The following is a 15,135-nucleotide window of genomic DNA, read 5'->3' on the forward strand; positions in this document are numbered from 1 at the left end:
GGATGATCCAGCACCTGATACAGAATAGAAAGAACACTGGATTCAGAGCACAGCCTGCGTTTGATCCCTGACTTTTGCACTTACTGTGACCCTGGAAAAACCACTGCTAATTTATTGAGCTTTCACATTCTCCTCTATAAAACGGGGGAAATGATACTGCTGAGGGGGTTGTTATGAAAACTAAAGGAGAATGTACATTTGACCCTTGAACAAAGCAAGTTTGTACAGCACACAGATTTTTTTCAGTGGGTAAAAACTATAGTACAACACGATCGCAGTTGGTTGAGTCCACAGATGTAGAACTGAAGATACGGAAGAACCACTTCAAGGAGGATGATTATAACTGACACACAGATTTCCGGCTGTGTAGGAGGGTAGCTCCCCTCACCCTCACGCTGTGTATCAATACTTCTGTTGCAGAGCTGGCAGGGCAGGTCTCCGCTCCTGGATCAAATGACTTGGCTCTTTATATTAATAAGATACTTAATGTTTGATTATTCTTCCTATATCCCGTATCTGACAGACCTGGGAGTGCTTTTAAGAAAACCTTACAGAGAACTTTCTCACCACACAGGGAGTATGAGTCCAGGAACCAATGAAATTATTGCTGTCTGTCAGAGCCTCCAGCAGGTGGCAGAAAAATGCCAGCGAGACCCCGAGAGCTGCTGGTATTTCCATCAGACAGCTGTACCCTGCCTGCTTGCCTTGGCTGTGCAGGCTTCCATGCCAGGTAACTTCCCCCTCCTCACCCCTCCCTCCTTTCACCCTAGCCTTCCACTAGTGTTGAATAGCACTGCCACCCTCAGGGTTTCACTGCTATTGCATTTTGCACCAGCAGAGGTGTCTTTTGAATTCTGTGTCCACATAATGAGATTTCACTTTAATCCAAAGGTGCCAAGCTGACCTCTGGAAAGAACCAAAATCTACTAATGTTAGCAACACTCAAAAAGGATGCACTTCCCCTGCCCCTTCAATTGCTATGTAATTAGATTAGTTAGAATTAGGCTCTGGAGTCTAGCAGACCTGGTTGGGTCTCATGGTCAACTCTAGCACTTGCTAACTTATGTGCTTAGTCACTCAATTGTGTCCGACTCTTTGCAACCCCATGGACTGTAGCCTGTCAGGCTCCTCTGTCCATGGGAATTCTCTAGGCAAGAATACTGGAGTAGGTTGCCATGCCCTTCCCCAGGGGATCTTCCCAACCCAGGGATCGAACCCAGGTCTCCCACACTGCAGGCAGATTCTTTACCATCTGAGCCACCAGGGAAGCCACCACCTGCTAACTTAGGTGAAGATATCTAGCCTTTCTAAGCTCTGTTTCCTCACTTGTGCAAAGGAGATGGAGAATAATATCTATATATCACAGGGTAGTTGGTAAGGATTAAATAAGTTAATTCATAATGCTTAGCAACAGTAATGTATGTGTATGGTAGCTGCTGTGTAAAAGGAGCTGCAAAGATAAATCCACTTTACCTTTAAGTTTTTGAAAAGACTAACATTTCTGATGCTAAGAATATTCCTATTAGCTAGCCTTATTTCCCACTGTTGTCTAGTCAGAGGCAATTCTCGGGAGCTCCCTGTGGCCCACGTTAGACATTCCTGCTTCTGGTGCCTTGCTGGTTTCCAGGGCTACAGCACTACTAGAAGACAGGTTACAAACTGCTCCTGCTGTAACGAGAGTCAAGGCCCAGAGTCAGAAGGGGGACAGGACCTAATCGTGTGAGCCAGTCATGGCCTGTGCCTGTGTGTGTTTTTCATTTGGCAGAGAAGGAGCACTCAGTTCTGAAAAAAGTCCTGTTGGAGGATGAGGTCTTGGCCACCATGGTGTCAGTCATTGCCACTGCCACCACCCACTTGAGCCCTGAGTGAGTATAATCTTGCATGTGACTTGATCCCAGGGAGGCTAGAATTCTTGGGAAGAAGTAGCAGATGATTTCCTTCTGAGCTGTCCTCTCACCAGATGTAAATGTGAAGGCAGTTATTTGTTTTGTAAGTCTTAATGGCAAAGAAGGAAGGGGTCTTTTAGCACCATGGACTGTGGATGGGGGTTTGGGAAGCCATGGACTGATGGTTCTTAGCTACAGATAGGTGTGTGTAAGAGTCACCTGTAAGCATTTTTGACATATACACTGAGTCCTCTCACTAGATGGTTAGCTCCAAGGGAATGGGGATTTGATCTGTCTGGGTCACTACTGTAGCACCAAGGCCTAGCACAGGAATGGTTCCTGGCATATAGTATGTGCTGAGTTAGTATTTGTTGAAGGTGTGAATGAGCATGCTCTGGTCCCTGGACTCAGTGAGTCCCAGGAACCACAGGGCTGCTGTAGAACCCTGGCTCCTTGGTGACACTAGGTGTACCCCCTAGCTTAGCCGCCCAGAGTGTCGCCCACATCGTGCCCCTCTTCTTGGACGGCAACATCTCCTTCCTGCCTGAAAACAGCTTCCCTGGCAGATTCCAGCCATTCCAGGTGAGGGTCCAGTGGATCAGACCCAGATGGGAAACAGTCTTGGGACATCTGCCCTTCAGATTTTCCTTGCAAATCTGGGATGGGTGTCATCAGGGCCACAAGCCTCTTGCTAGTGGGACAGGCTTGATAAGGCTCTTCTTCCTTACAGGATGGCTCCTCAGGGCAGAGGCGGCTGGTCGCACTGCTTATGGCCTTTGTCTGCTCCCTGCCTCGAAACGTAAGTGACCAGAACCTTTGGGGAGTACCCCAGTTTAACCCTGACCAGGGGAGCTGGAGCCCAGGTGACTTCTGGGCTGAAATTTGTCACAGCTAAGCTGATTTGCTGCTTTTCCCACTGGAGAATTCACTTCTCCTTCACCCTGGCCCCTGCTGCCACTCTCTCCTGGGTGTCTCTTGGAATTCACGTGTTCTCTGGGTCCATGACATGACCAGGTTTTCTACAGGTGGAAATCCCACAGCTGAACCGACTCATGCGGGAGCTTTTAGAGCTGAGCTGCTGCCAAAGCTGCCCCTTCTCCTCTACTGCTGCCGCCAAGTGCTTCGCAGGACTCCTGAACAAGCACCCTGCAGGTACTGGAGGGAAAAATCAACTTCTGATGCAATCTTGAAGTTTAGTACTCATTCTCTTTCTAGTTCTGTCCTCCTGTTCCCTACAGGGAGCTATCAGGGGTAATATTTTATTAGAAGTGGATAGCTCTTTTAGAAAAAAAAAAGACTTCTTTTATTAGAAGTAGACTTTTCTAATGCCAACACCCCAACATTATGAGAATACCAGGCTCATGCTGGTGTCCTAGAGCTGAGTGGGCCAAGTCCACAGCCAAAATGGCATTGTTCTTTTCTAATGGCTTCTGCATTTAAAGGATTTACAGCTTTTGTTGTCAAAACAGACACACGCGTCAGCATTTCTTCCTTCCTTTTTAGGGCAACAGCTGGATGAATTCCTGCAGCTGGCTGTGGACAAAGTGGAGGCTGGGCTGAGCTCTGGGCCCTTTCGTAGTCAGGCCTTCACACTGCTTCTCTGGGTAAGGAGTCGGAATGGAGCTTGTTAGAGAGAGCAGTTAATCTGGTTAAATAAAATCTCTCCATTGAAACCTGAACCATCTGCCTGCTTCTCAGCGTTTGGGCATCTTGCCCTAACTGTTCTTTCTCTCTGGTGACAGGTCACAAAGGCCTTAGTGCTTAGATATCATCCTCTCAGTTCCTGCCTTACAGACAGGGTAAGTCTTTGCTGAACAAGCAGAACCTAGGATCTAAACAGGAACTTCGCTCTTGATCCTCTTCCTCCCCAAAATGACTGCTGTCCTCTTCTTGGTATTTAAGATCCTTACCCACTGACATACCTCACAAGCTCTTTCCTCCAGCTCATGGGCCTCTTGAGTGATCCAGAACTAGGCCCAGCAGCAGCTGATGGCTTCTCTCTGCTCATGTCTGACTGCACTGACGTGCTGACTCGTGCTGGCCATGCTGAAGTGCGGATCATGTTCCGCCAGCGGTTCTTCACGGATAATGTGCCCGCTTTGGTCCGGGGCTTCCATGCTGCTCCCCAAGGTGAGGAGAGGTTAGAGGAAGGCCCTCAAATATATAGACCTCTCCTTTGTTCAGGCCACAGTCTCTAAAAGAATTTAGGACCTGAGTGCTTCTTTAGAGCATAGTATGGCCTGTACCAAAGGGCTGAACATCTAGATTCTTGACCCACTCTTTTCCTTTGATGGGTATACCTTGCCTATTCTGAGCCTGAGGGCTTTTTGTTTTTTCTAAAAAAATAAATAAATAAATAAAAATCTCTGTAGGCTGATGTCTCAGCTTCACCAGAGATTGGAATTGAATTCCCAAGCTCTGTCTGAGCCCAGTTTTCCCCTAAGCTTTTCCATTTTTTGCAGATGTGAAGCCAAACTACCTGAAGGGTCTGTCTCATGTACTTAACAGGCTGCCAAAGCCTGTGCTCTTGCCAGAGCTGCCCACGGTAAGCCTTGCCGTCACAGCGTCTAAGCAGGGACGAAGCCATTGTCCCCCCCATGCTGGGGCTGGAAAGGGGAGGAGAAGCAGGCTCATCAAAGATGTAGTCACCCTCCCCTTTCCTGTGACCCCTTAGCTGCTCTCCCTGCTGCTGGAGGCCCTGTCCTGCCCCGACTCTGTGGTGCAGCTCTCAACCCTCAGCTGCCTTCAGCCTCTTCTACTGGAAGCGCCCCAGGTCATGAGTCTTCACGTTGACACCCTGGTCACCAAGTTCCTGAACCTCAGTGCCAGCCCTTCCATGGTGCGTCAAGCCTCGACAACTCTTTGGCCTGTACGTTTCCCCTTCGTGGGTTTCCCCTCACCTCCTTATGGTTGTGTTCTAGGCGGTCCGGATCGCGGCACTACAGTGTATGCATGCTCTCACTCGCCTGCCCACCCCCGTGGTGAGTACCACAGGTGTCCTTTTCTTGCCTGAAAACTTCCTAGAAGAGCCAGGGGCACCTTTCTGCCTTAAGCAGGCAGGACAGGCCACCCAGCTGTGCTACTGAGGTATGCACTATATGGTACAGATAGGCAAGGATTCCCTGAGTCCCTGAAAACAGAATGGCCAGCCTGCCACACAGCACTGTCTGGAGTCAGTAAAGAATAGGAAAAGTATTAGATGTAGAGTCAGAGCAGCTTTTTTGGTTACCTTGGTTGAACAAGGCTAAGATTAGGTTTTCTAACTCCACAGCTGCTGCCGTACAAACCACAGGTGATCCGGGCCTTAGCCAAACCCCTAGATGATAAGAAGAGGCTGGTGCGTAAGGAAGCAGTGTCAGCCAGGGGAGAATGGTGAGTTTCTAGGTCACGGGGAGAGACGGGACTGAAGTGAGCCTCACCACCAATGCTGTCAACATTCTTTTTGCCTACAGGTTTCTGCTGGGGAGCCCTGGCAGCTGAGCCCCCCATCTCTGGCCTACACTGACTGACAGTCTAACCTGAAGTTACTAACCATCGAGCCGTCTTGCCCAGGCAGGGAGACCGCTGGCCCCTGACTGCCTTTCCCACAGACACAACGTGAATGTCGGGCCTCTGCCGCATGGCTGTACGAGAAATACAGGAATCTGATTTCTAATGGATTTGGGAAGTAACTGCGTGTGAGACTACTTATGTTTGAAGAACGATCCCTGGTCCTGGGGCTCTTCCATTTGTATGTCAGAAAAAGGGAGCTATGCTGCTGAGGGTGAATGCAGATGCGTGTGGCTCTGAGGACCAGGGAGGGTGGTGTGTGTATGTGTACCTGCTGGAGAATAAAAGATTTTTTTGGTAACGGCTGTTAGTTATTGCCCCCTTCCATTTATGCCTCAGAAGCATCACTGCCTAACCTAGAACAGAAACGATAGGAATTGTTCAGGACATCCAATCCCTCCAAGTGGGGCACAGGTGGCAGAACCAGAACACCTGCTTATTAGGCCTTGACCCTGATTTCCCCCTTCCCCGTCCCACAGGAAAGGCAAAAAGTGAAAAGCTACAGGTCTTTACAAAATCAAATACCTTTATTTTTGCTCCCTTCAGCAGCACATGAGAAGTGGCAGTGACCTCAGCAGTAGGCCTGGTATCTTTGCCCTGTTGAGAAGCCAGAATCTCATCTCTACCATTCAGCTGTTTCCTCAGACGGCAAGTGGAAGAGGTGGTGGCCAACCCCAGTGCTGTAACCTGGAGGAGGTCGGGGTCAACCTGGCAAGGTTGCTAGCTGCCTGATCTCCAGTCTGGGGCTGGAACTTCTGTTTGCCTGAGTAAAGGGACATCAGTCCTAGGATTTCTCCACATCGTGCCTTGCTTCTGCAACGGCCAGGAGACCGGGTCCTTGAGCTGTCTCTGCATGGTACCCTGGGGCAGGCCCACTGGCTCTTTTGGCTCAAGGATCCCAAGAAGCTATCCTTGGAGGCCCTTGAGGCAACGCAGGAAGCAGGGTGGTGCTCAAGTTGTGGCTGACACACTCCAGCTCACAAGCTCACACTGCCATCACAGAGGCTGAGTGAGCAGTCACCCAGGGCGGGGGATCCCAGCTCATTCCATTCCCGTGGGGCAAGTGACTGGAAGGTAACAACACTCGAGTAAGCCAGTGCCTATAAGAGAAGACAAATACTCCTGAGATCCAGGCCTTCCTGGTCTTCCTCCCTGATCCTCATGCCTCAGCAAAGATAGCTCAAGGCAGTCTGAAGAGCTACCTTGGCATTCATCACAAAAGTAACAGAAGTTCCAATGTAGTCCAAGAAATATACCATCTGGTGCCTTGAAGGCCTTTTAGAGGTTTTGAGCTAACTTCTAAGGGGCACTGGCAGCACAGGGACAGGCAGCATTTACAATGAAGATAGGAAAAGGGAGGAGGGCAGGTACTTAATGGTCACCTCCTTATTACTGCCTCAGTAGTTGCAATCTGAAAAATGATTTACCTTTGTCTCTTGGGCTGAGGGAGCTAGCTTCATTTATTGTCTTAGGAGCTGTCACAAGTAACTTCAGTCCCACAAGTTATCTGCTTGAAATCCAACACTGCCATACAAATGAGAGGTCTCTGGTGGCCGATAGACCCTAGCCAGAGGTCCCTTCCTGAGAACAGGTTTCAGGATTCTACTGTAGTCACCTGCTTCTGTACCAATATAGTAGCCCTTAGCCACATGTGCCTAATTGGTGAAAATGAAATGAAATTTGAAATTCTATCCACTAATATATGAGCCACGTTTTGAGCACTCAGAAGCCATGTGTGACTAGTGGCTAATGTCTTAGGCAACACAGGTGTAGGATGTTCTTCTCAACACAGAAAGTGCAATGGACAGCGCTGGTCTAGATATTCTACTTTACCTTCCTGTGTCCACACCCAGGAATACCTTCCAGTTTTCCAAGCAGCCATAGTTGTAATGATTCCTAAAAACCTAGAGCAAAGAAAAACGTTTCTAGGAACCCTTTTCCTTAATCCAATTTTGAGCCTAAATTGGCTAGGCAAGTTCTGGGGTTCAGGCCTGCCCTAGTCAGCCCTGACCATGGCCTCTCTTTACAGAACAGCAGGTTTGGTTACCCACTCGCCCCAGCACCCCAATCCCAGCCCTACTCACTCGGCCCTTGGCCTGCAGCCGCTGACGCTCCTTCTTGTTGATGTGCCTTTCAATGCTAGTCTCACCTCGACTGATGAGCACAGCGTGCCATACAGTTAGGGCACCCAGGGCAAGTGCCACAGAACTGAGAAAAGAGGGGCAAAGATTGGGGGATAGCATGAGGCCATAAGTAGGTCTGAAATTGCGCTGAGCAACAGTGATTGGTAAGGGTCTTCTGCCTTCTCTCCCAGCCTATGGGTCCTAACTGAACTTTTACTTCACTGCATCTACTGATAAAAACAGCATCCATGAAAAAGCATCTCTATGGGCTAAGAATAAATTATGTGGCAAGGAGGATGGGGAAATAAGTCTATTACTAATGAAAATGTTATATATTTCCTAAAATACCCATGCTTAGGAGACAGGAAAGGGGAGTAAACGCATCAAGGATCAGAATAAAATGGCACATCAGATTCCAGCTCTACCATCTCTACTTGTGTATCACGGAACAAATCATCTCACCCCCTCACATCTGCAGTTTTCCTCCTCTACAAAATGCATCTGCTCTTAGAAGGAGGAGTTGAACTTCCTTTGGCACATACCAAACCCTAAGTGCCAAGTCCTTCGTGTTCCCGCCCCCAAAACGCTGAAGAAAATTAAGCTCTACTCTTGGCCAACCTAAGTGAGACTAAGAAAGCAACAGTGCACACAGGGAGGGGTTCCTGCCTGTGTGGGCACCGTAAAAGGCTTTCTGAAGCTGCCCCTCCCTTAAACTGTCAAAAATGAGAGTTAAGATACCTGCACAGGAACCAGAGGTAGACAAGACTCTTGTGAGTCACTCTTTCTCGGAAGGAGAAGGTGGGTGGTGGGGTCTGGTGGTAAGTCTAGAAAAAGAAAACAGCACAGTCTGGCTCATTGACTCTGCTGGTCTCCACCAGAGCCCAGCACCTGCAGGCGGGGAAGTGATCCAGGCCCAGGGGGAGAAGATAGGGGGTTAAGCCACAGAGGAGTCAGGGCAGCAGCCAGATGGGTGGACCAAGCCAGTGGCATCGTCATGTGGACAAACACTGGGCAGAGCGGGTCTGGACAGGATGGTAAAGCACAGGAGGGACCAACCCTGGGTCTTTAGCTCGGACAACACAAACGGGGCTCCAGGGGAAGCCACTCCACTTCCCAGTTAGAACTGCGTGGCTGTAATCCCCTAGAGAGGGGAGCAGCTCACACCCAGAATAGACTGGAGGGAGAGAACAGGGAGCCCCACTAAGGACCAGAAGGGCAGCAGAGGCACAATCTCAAGCCGACAATCTGCTCAGAAAAAGGAGTCCTAAAAGGCCGGGGATCCTGATGCAGATGCAGACAGACCAGGAGCAAAGGATCGTCAGACTGGCCCAGCCCGACCTCTGTCCCCTGGAACCCCATTACACAGACTAACATGGACTCCTTGCTGCTCAGGCCATCACCAAGGCAGAGCCCTTGCTCAGCCCAAAGAAGGTGAAATGGGATAGAGAGCCAAAAACTCACATACCAGGGACTTGCAGCTTGTCCCCAGGCCACTTGGTCTGCTTGTGGCAGGCAGCCCCCAGAACACCCCTGATCCAGTCTCGACTGGCCTGAGCCCAGTCTCTATAACTCGACTAACAGGTGGGCCCCAGTTGCCTCAGCAACTCTATACCCCTGGCCTGAGCAGCAGGAGGCAGTGGGGTGGGGAGAGCCCACCTGGTTGGCAACCGCCTGTAGTTTGTTCTTGTCGAGCTGTTTCATTTTCTAAGGGGATGGAAAACAGTGCTGGTTACACTCTCAAGCCTCCAGGAGAGGGGGGTGCTACCAGCCCCTTCTTAGGGACAAATTCCACACCCCGAAGTGCTCTCTACTGAGCTGCTCTTTTCCTAACTATGGGCTCACCTCGATGGCAGCATAAGCCTCCCGGAAAAGGTCCCAGCTTCCATAGCTGCAGTAGACACAGCCCAGAGTCATGAAAAAGCAGAAAGAGAAGAAGTACCGATGGTTATAGTGGCCCACACAGTTGTTTAGCCAGGCTGGTGGGGAAAGGATTAAGGACAAGACCAAACACACAACTTCAGGGGATGTCCTGGTTTCTCTGTGGTTCCTAACAATATCATCCAAGCCCAAGGATTCCATCACCAAAGGCAGGAAAATAAGGGACTTCCCTGAAGTTGAGGTGAAAGTGCTAAAGCTTTTCAAAGCCCTCACAAGTCCCATCAGGAGATCATGAAAGCTGAAATCCTTCAGTAAAATCAGTCTGCCAACATTCAGACAAATGGGTTTACCAGACATCTGTGTGGGACAGCAGAAAGGGACCGATGGTTCTATCTGCACCCCCACTGGACAACCCACTGAACAAGACCTCTCTTTCCATCCAATAGATGTTAGTACGAAAGTCTAAGAAAGAAAGAGCTGTTAGGGAGAGAGGCCTTGCTCCCAGAAGATCCATCCCAGACAGCACATAAGCCTCCTATTCCCAGGAGATGGTTGGTCCCCACAACTGCTCTTCTACTAACTTCTCCTGAGCCCAGTGTTCTCTGCAGGGTGAAGCTAGAAGCCTTGGGTCTGCGGCCCTTAAACCTGTGCAGTGTTCTGGAGCTAAAGGAGGAGGTTTCAGGCAGAGGAGATAGCAAAAGGATACGGCAGTGATGATCCATCTTCAGCACACACCTGTGAGGGAGGGACACAGGCTCTGTTACGGTGGCCAAGGTTCTTGAGATGTCAGTGCCAATCCTTTCCTACAAGGACCAGCATCCTGCTGAGGTGGAAAGGGCACAGACTTTGAGGACAGGCAGGCCTTGCTTCAATCCCTGCTTCACTGGCTACGTGACACTGGACAAGGTAACTCGAGTCTCTTGCCTACCCTGACCCCTCTCTCTGAACCTCACTTTCCCCAAGCAGTGATAACACATAACTCGCAGGACCATCCTGGGGCCCATGTCCTCAGGACACATGGCCTGGCACATGACAGGGTACCCCATGGATGTCCAGGCAAATGCCAGGTCTAGGTTTTGCCCTGGGGCTACAGCAAAAGGGCCATGGCTGGGGTTCCCAGAGACCCACCTATTGCAGATGCTGCAGTGGTGTGTTCGAGCTGGCTTGGGGTTAATGCACTTCTTACAGATGGAGACTGTTGTCGTATCATTCCTGCCCTGTGCAGAGGGAGAAAAGCAACATGACGACTGTGGCAGCACCGGTTTCGTACCTCAAAAACACCAAGGCACTCTCCCTCCCCACTCCTGGGACTGGCTCCTGTGGCCTGCAGTTCTCTTCCACCCTCATGCTCCTGGAGGGGGGTACCCACCTGGGGTGGGTATCCAGGTGGGGTGGTGATAGCCTGGTAGTAATGGAAGACGATGAGGATCAGATTCCAGTGACTATAGAAGAAATGCCAGCAGAGCCGGGGCACGGAGTAGGTTTGGAGGATGAGGGGCAGGACACACAGGTAGGCGATGGCCACGATGGAGCTGGTCAGCACAATCACCAGCACCACGAACACCTGCCAGCACCAGGGGGGGTCAGGAAGATGCCGTTGAGAGAGCTCGGCAATGCCCAGAGCAGACTCAGGAGCTTCCCAAGGGGAGGAGGCCAGTGTGGGTCCTGACCCAGGGTAGGTTCGTCAGACACATGCACTCCCCAAACAACCCTTTTCCTGCCCCCCGGGCATCACTCACCACCCCACACCAGCGGATCACGTTGTCCACCAGCCAGTAGATAGGCTCAAAGGCAGCGTCCACGGCGGTGTCACTGCCCCCGAAGGAGTTGTAGAGCAGGGAGCGCAGGCAGATCTTGCCATAGCGCCAGCGCTGCACCAGGCCGCGGAGCAGAGGTGGGCAGCGGCGCCTGTAGCCCAGGAGCAGAAGCAGGCGCAGGCAGAGGCGGGCAGGGCCCAGCAGCAGGCTCCGCTGGCCCCGCATGGCTCCTAGGAAAGCACAGCACCGTGAGGGGCCAGCCTGGGTCCTGTCTCTCCCTGCCCCACAAGTGGGCAGCTTAGAGGCAGAGACCTAAGGCTGAGGCCTGCTGGGCCAGTCACCAGCTATAGGAAATAGGGAGGCAGCTCCAAGCTCAAGCAGGGTCTCTGGAATTGTCTATGTGGACAGACCACTGGGTGGAGCCCAACCAATGTGCACAAAGCTATCCACGTGGCCCTGTGGGCCTGGCCACTGTAGCAGAGGTGTCTGGACTCTCCTGCCTGCCCTGTGCTTAGTTGCTCAGTTGTGTCAGACTCTTTGCGACCCCATGGACTGTAACCTGCCAAGCTCCTCTGTCCATGGGGATTCTCCAGGCAAGAATACTGGGGTGGGTTGCCATGCTCTCCTCCAGGGGATCTTCCCAATCCAGAGATTAAACCCAAGTCTCCTGCAATGCAAGCGGATTCCTTACCGTCTGAGCCATGAGGGAAGCCCCTACCTCCTAACAACTGTATTCATCAGAACAGTAGTGAGGGAGTGAGTTCACACCATGCAAATCCTGCACCTAGATCTTCCCTGGTGCTATCTAGGCAAAAGACACTTATCCGTCCTACTGCCATTACCGGCCTGGGGGCATGAGAGTCCCTGTCTCCTGTGGGGACAGCTCACCTCCCCCTTGCATGACATAAGATGCTCTGTCTCCAATTCTAGTCCCAGTCCCACCCCAAGCATGAACAAAACAACTCTGGGGTCCTGAGCAGACCACCACCAACAAGCAGGAGACATGGCGGTATGGAGGATGGCGGAAGAAGACCACAGGGCCTGCCTTCTGAGTGATGAGTTTCCCCTGCTCCGTTCTAGCTGGACACTTGAGAGCTTTCTCTGCAGCTGCTGCCCTGGCCCCAGGTGTCCCAACCAGCCTGTTCAGCTCTTTAGCGCTGTGCACGGCTCCTCTGAAAGTGCCTTAACCTCCTCCATGTGATTTTTACCTCAACTAACAGCCATGAGAGGTCAGCTACCCAGGCAATGCCCAGAACAGAATATACAGATTACTTCGATGATATTCTCATCAATTCTGCAGATTAATGGTCTTATCAGAGAGGAAATTATCTGATTTTCCCCTATGGCTACTTTGTCCTCTGCAACTCCACTGACTTATTTAACAGGCAGCTCAAAGCCCAGCAGAAACTGGAGGAGGCTGCTCCACTGTAGGGATGGTGTCATTTCAGTAACTGGAGCAAGGTACTCTCCTTGCACCCTGACATCCCCACAAGAGGCCTTTCAAAGAAAACTTAATTACCTCCTTCCAGAAGCCCTCTAAAGACTTAAGGCAAAAACAAAGCCAGCAGATAAAACCAGCAAGGAGAAGACACACAATTCAGTAGGGACCTACTTCTGTAGCAGGATAAAGTAAGTTGGCCATTTCCATCATCTCAGAGCAGCTAAGAGAACAAAGGGACAGTGCAGAAAAGAGAAAAAGGAAAAGCTCAAACTTCATACCTCCTTTGACTTGGACTGCTATTGTGTGGAATCATGATTTGGCTTGAAGCATGAATTTTCAAATAGTGTACAGCTACAATCTAATGTAACAGTGGAACGAAACATTTTACCCCGAAACAAATCCAAGTGACAGGTTATCCACACCATTGTTCACTCCCTTACTATAGCTAATGGAGTTTTTCTATTTACTAAATTAGTTTTAACAGCAACAGCATGCAAATAAGATGTGTCCCTCATCTGTAATAAACAAAAATATATGCCATCCCTCCTGTCTAGAAGAAAAAAACCCTTCATTTTCTGATTCTCCACTTTTTAAATTGCCTCAGCTACTTCTGGAATTACTGAACTCTACAGGAAATGCCTCAAAGACCAGACTTACCAACTCTCACCTGCCCCATAACTTGACTACTTAGGATTCAATTCTGCCCTGAAGTAGACCTGTGACCTTGGGCAAACTACCAAATTCTGTTGGGACTCAGTTTTCTTGTGTTCCCATTGATGAGAGAGTAGGATTAAATACTAAGGCACCTTTCTGCTCTACGCACTTTACGACTATATATACACTTGGTAAGATACAAATGAAATGTTTATAAAGTGCTTAGCACAATACCTAGATCATGGAAGTACTCAATAAATACTGGGGGGATGCTGAAGTGGAAAGGCTGGTCAGATGTCTATCTGTCTTACAAATAACAGCAAGGACACTCCTGCCGATGTGATTACACTAAATAAGTGTACGCTGCTACATTCTTCATGGTCAATGAAGAGAGAAATGAAAACCACTGGTAGAATCATTGCACCTCAGAGTTAGAAATCATTCTAGAAAACTATCCAACCAGTAATCAACACAAACATGTAAGCGGAAAGCTTGTAGGGGCAGAACTTAAGACCAGATTATGTAAAAGAAGTCTGAGACCAAGGCCCCCTTCCCTTATTTTACTTAGTGAGGTTTAAGGGGGTATGGGAATGCCAGGGAAGAAATATGTAGTCCATGGGACCACAACTGAACACAATAAGTTTTCATCCTCAGGAAACTGAGATAAAGCAGAGCTCAAAAAACTGTGTGTTGGGGGTAAGGGGTGTTGATGGAAGTGTACAGGGCAGGAAATAGAGTTTCCCTATCACCCCCAACGGAGAAGGAAGTGGCAACCCACTCCAGTGTTCTTGCCTGGAGAATCCCAGGGACGGGGGAACCTGGTGGGCTGCCGTCTATGGGGTCGCAGAGTCGGACACGACTGAAGCAACTTAGCAGTCAGCAGCAGCACCCCCAACAGAAGCCTTGAACACTCTGATCCCTCAGTACTAGCAACATAGTGACACGTGCCACCAGATCAGAGGGGAGTGTAGGTCACAGCACTATCCTCTCCCCAAGGCTCTCAGTCACCAACTCTTTCCCAAGGTGAAACTGGACATGGGGGCTATTAGGGGTGGGAGTACACACACAGCTTCCAAAGACACCAAAGGGCAGAGGAAACAAAGTCGACAAAACTCATTTGAACAAAGATGCTGTTTTCAGGGTGTTTACAGTCTCAAGCAGCAAGTGTCAATCATCAGTAAAGCAACTTTAATTCATGCGCAGACTTTCCTTCCAGACTAGCACGCTTCCGCAAGATCGGAGGCTGCAGTTACAGAAACTGAGGAAACGTTTTATTTCTCAATAAGACTGGCATGGTCAAAGAATGATAGACTGAAAGGAAAAAATAACTTGAGTACCCGTTGGGTCTTTATCTTGAACTATCTTAGAGATACGGTACAATTCGAATCCTACCCCTGGGGATGAATTTCCAAATCTGTGAAATGGGCGAGTTGGCTGGGCTGACCTTCCAGCTCCATGTCTCAGGGCTGCCCGGAGGGTGCGCTCCGTCCGGTTCGAGCACACGGCCATGCAGAGCAGGAACTCGGGCTCACAAGGCCCGGGAACAGGGCCCGACCCTATAAAAAGCGACAGGACTGGGCAGGAAAGGCCGCAGCTTCGCTCTTACCTGCCGCCGGCAGATTCCTCAATCAGCCAAGTCGAACCCCGCAGCCTCCGCCGCCGCTCACTGCCACCCCCTCCAGCTCGGCGTCCACCGGCCCGGCTCAATCCAACCAACCATGGCCCGCCGCCCACAGGTCCAGCCTGCAGACCCGGACCCACCGCCCGCCCATCCTTGTCCACAGGCGCAAGCGCAAGCGTTCCGAAGCCCCGCCCCCGAACCCGTCCCGATGCAACCTGGGAAATGG

At 50.4% G+C, this 15,135-nt stretch overlaps 2 protein-coding genes across 34 annotated transcripts in view; one reads left to right on the top strand and one right to left on the bottom strand.

Moving 5' to 3' along the window:
* Positions 1-5,736, top strand: part of MMS19 (MMS19 cytosolic iron-sulfur assembly component) — a 33,448-nt gene extending 27,712 nt beyond the window's left edge. For 19 of the 22 annotated variants that reach the window (XM_081550117.1, XM_081550038.1, XM_081550054.1 and 16 more), the window contains 13 exons: positions 575-730; positions 1,766-1,865; positions 2,366-2,468; positions 2,617-2,685; positions 2,912-3,038; positions 3,390-3,490; positions 3,629-3,685; positions 3,830-4,016; positions 4,349-4,431; positions 4,561-4,725; positions 4,808-4,867; positions 5,158-5,258; positions 5,339-5,736. In XM_081550117.1, the coding sequence (XP_081406243.1) occupies positions 575-730; positions 1,766-1,865; positions 2,366-2,468; positions 2,617-2,685; positions 2,912-3,038; positions 3,390-3,490; positions 3,629-3,685; positions 3,830-4,016; positions 4,349-4,431; positions 4,561-4,725; positions 4,808-4,867; positions 5,158-5,258; positions 5,339-5,366 (1,337 nt within the window). In that variant the 3' untranslated portion in view covers positions 5,367-5,736. Of the gene's footprint in view, positions 1-574; positions 731-1,765; positions 1,866-2,365; positions 2,475-2,616; positions 2,686-2,911; positions 3,039-3,389; positions 3,491-3,628; positions 3,686-3,829; positions 4,017-4,348; positions 4,432-4,560; positions 4,726-4,807; positions 4,868-5,157; positions 5,259-5,338 lie in introns of all 22 variants that reach the window. The other 3 variants (XM_081550047.1, XM_081549977.1, XM_081549989.1) reach the window with 1 other exon arrangement.
* A 207-nt stretch (positions 5,737-5,943) lies between these two features.
* ZDHHC16 (zDHHC palmitoyltransferase 16) lies at positions 5,944-15,068 on the bottom strand. 12 transcript variants are annotated; one of them, XR_014071302.1, is made up of 11 exons: positions 14,895-15,068; positions 11,176-11,423; positions 10,806-11,000; positions 10,565-10,653; positions 10,018-10,171; positions 9,401-9,446; positions 9,215-9,262; positions 8,297-8,382; positions 7,520-7,643; positions 7,269-7,339; positions 5,944-6,535 (listed from the first exon to the last, which is right to left on the bottom strand). XR_014071302.1 is itself a non-coding variant. In XM_081550249.1 (11 exons), the coding sequence occupies exons 2-11, from the start codon at positions 11,416-11,418 to the stop codon at positions 6,421-6,423; spliced, it is 1,134 nt and encodes a 377-aa protein (XP_081406375.1). In that variant the 5' UTR covers positions 11,419-11,423; positions 14,895-15,068; the 3' UTR covers positions 5,944-6,420. The 12 variants fall into 12 exon arrangements, 11 of the variants coding, with proteins under 11 accessions (XP_081406375.1, XP_081406438.1, XP_081406441.1 ...); XM_081550249.1 differs by having other exon boundaries at positions 9,401-9,534; positions 10,143-10,171; XM_081550312.1 differs by lacking the exon at positions 10,806-11,000 and having other exon boundaries at positions 9,401-9,534; positions 10,143-10,171.
* Positions 15,069-15,135: the final 67 nt, after the last annotated feature.

This window comes from Giraffa tippelskirchi, chromosome 2, assembly GCF_054371585.1.
Source record: "Giraffa tippelskirchi isolate mGirTip1 chromosome 2, T2T-mGirTip1v1.2.pri, whole genome shotgun sequence".
Taxonomy (NCBI): domain Eukaryota; kingdom Metazoa; phylum Chordata; class Mammalia; order Artiodactyla; family Giraffidae; genus Giraffa; species Giraffa tippelskirchi.

Bases quoted from the DNA above. Each gene is read 5' to 3' on its own strand.
- ZDHHC16 (XM_081550249.1), bottom strand. From the start codon at position 11,418: ATGCGGGGCCAGCGGAGCCTGCTGCTGGGCCCTGCCCGCCTCTGCCTG. The intron at 9,535-10,142 runs GTATCCTTTTGC...TTTCCCCACCAG, and splicing joins GAAGATGGATCATCACTGCC to CCTGGCTAAACAACTGTGTG. The intron at 7,340-7,519 runs GTGAGTAGGGCT...TCTTTGCTCTAG, and splicing joins GGCTGCAGGCCAAGGGCCGA to GTTTTTAGGAATCATTACAA.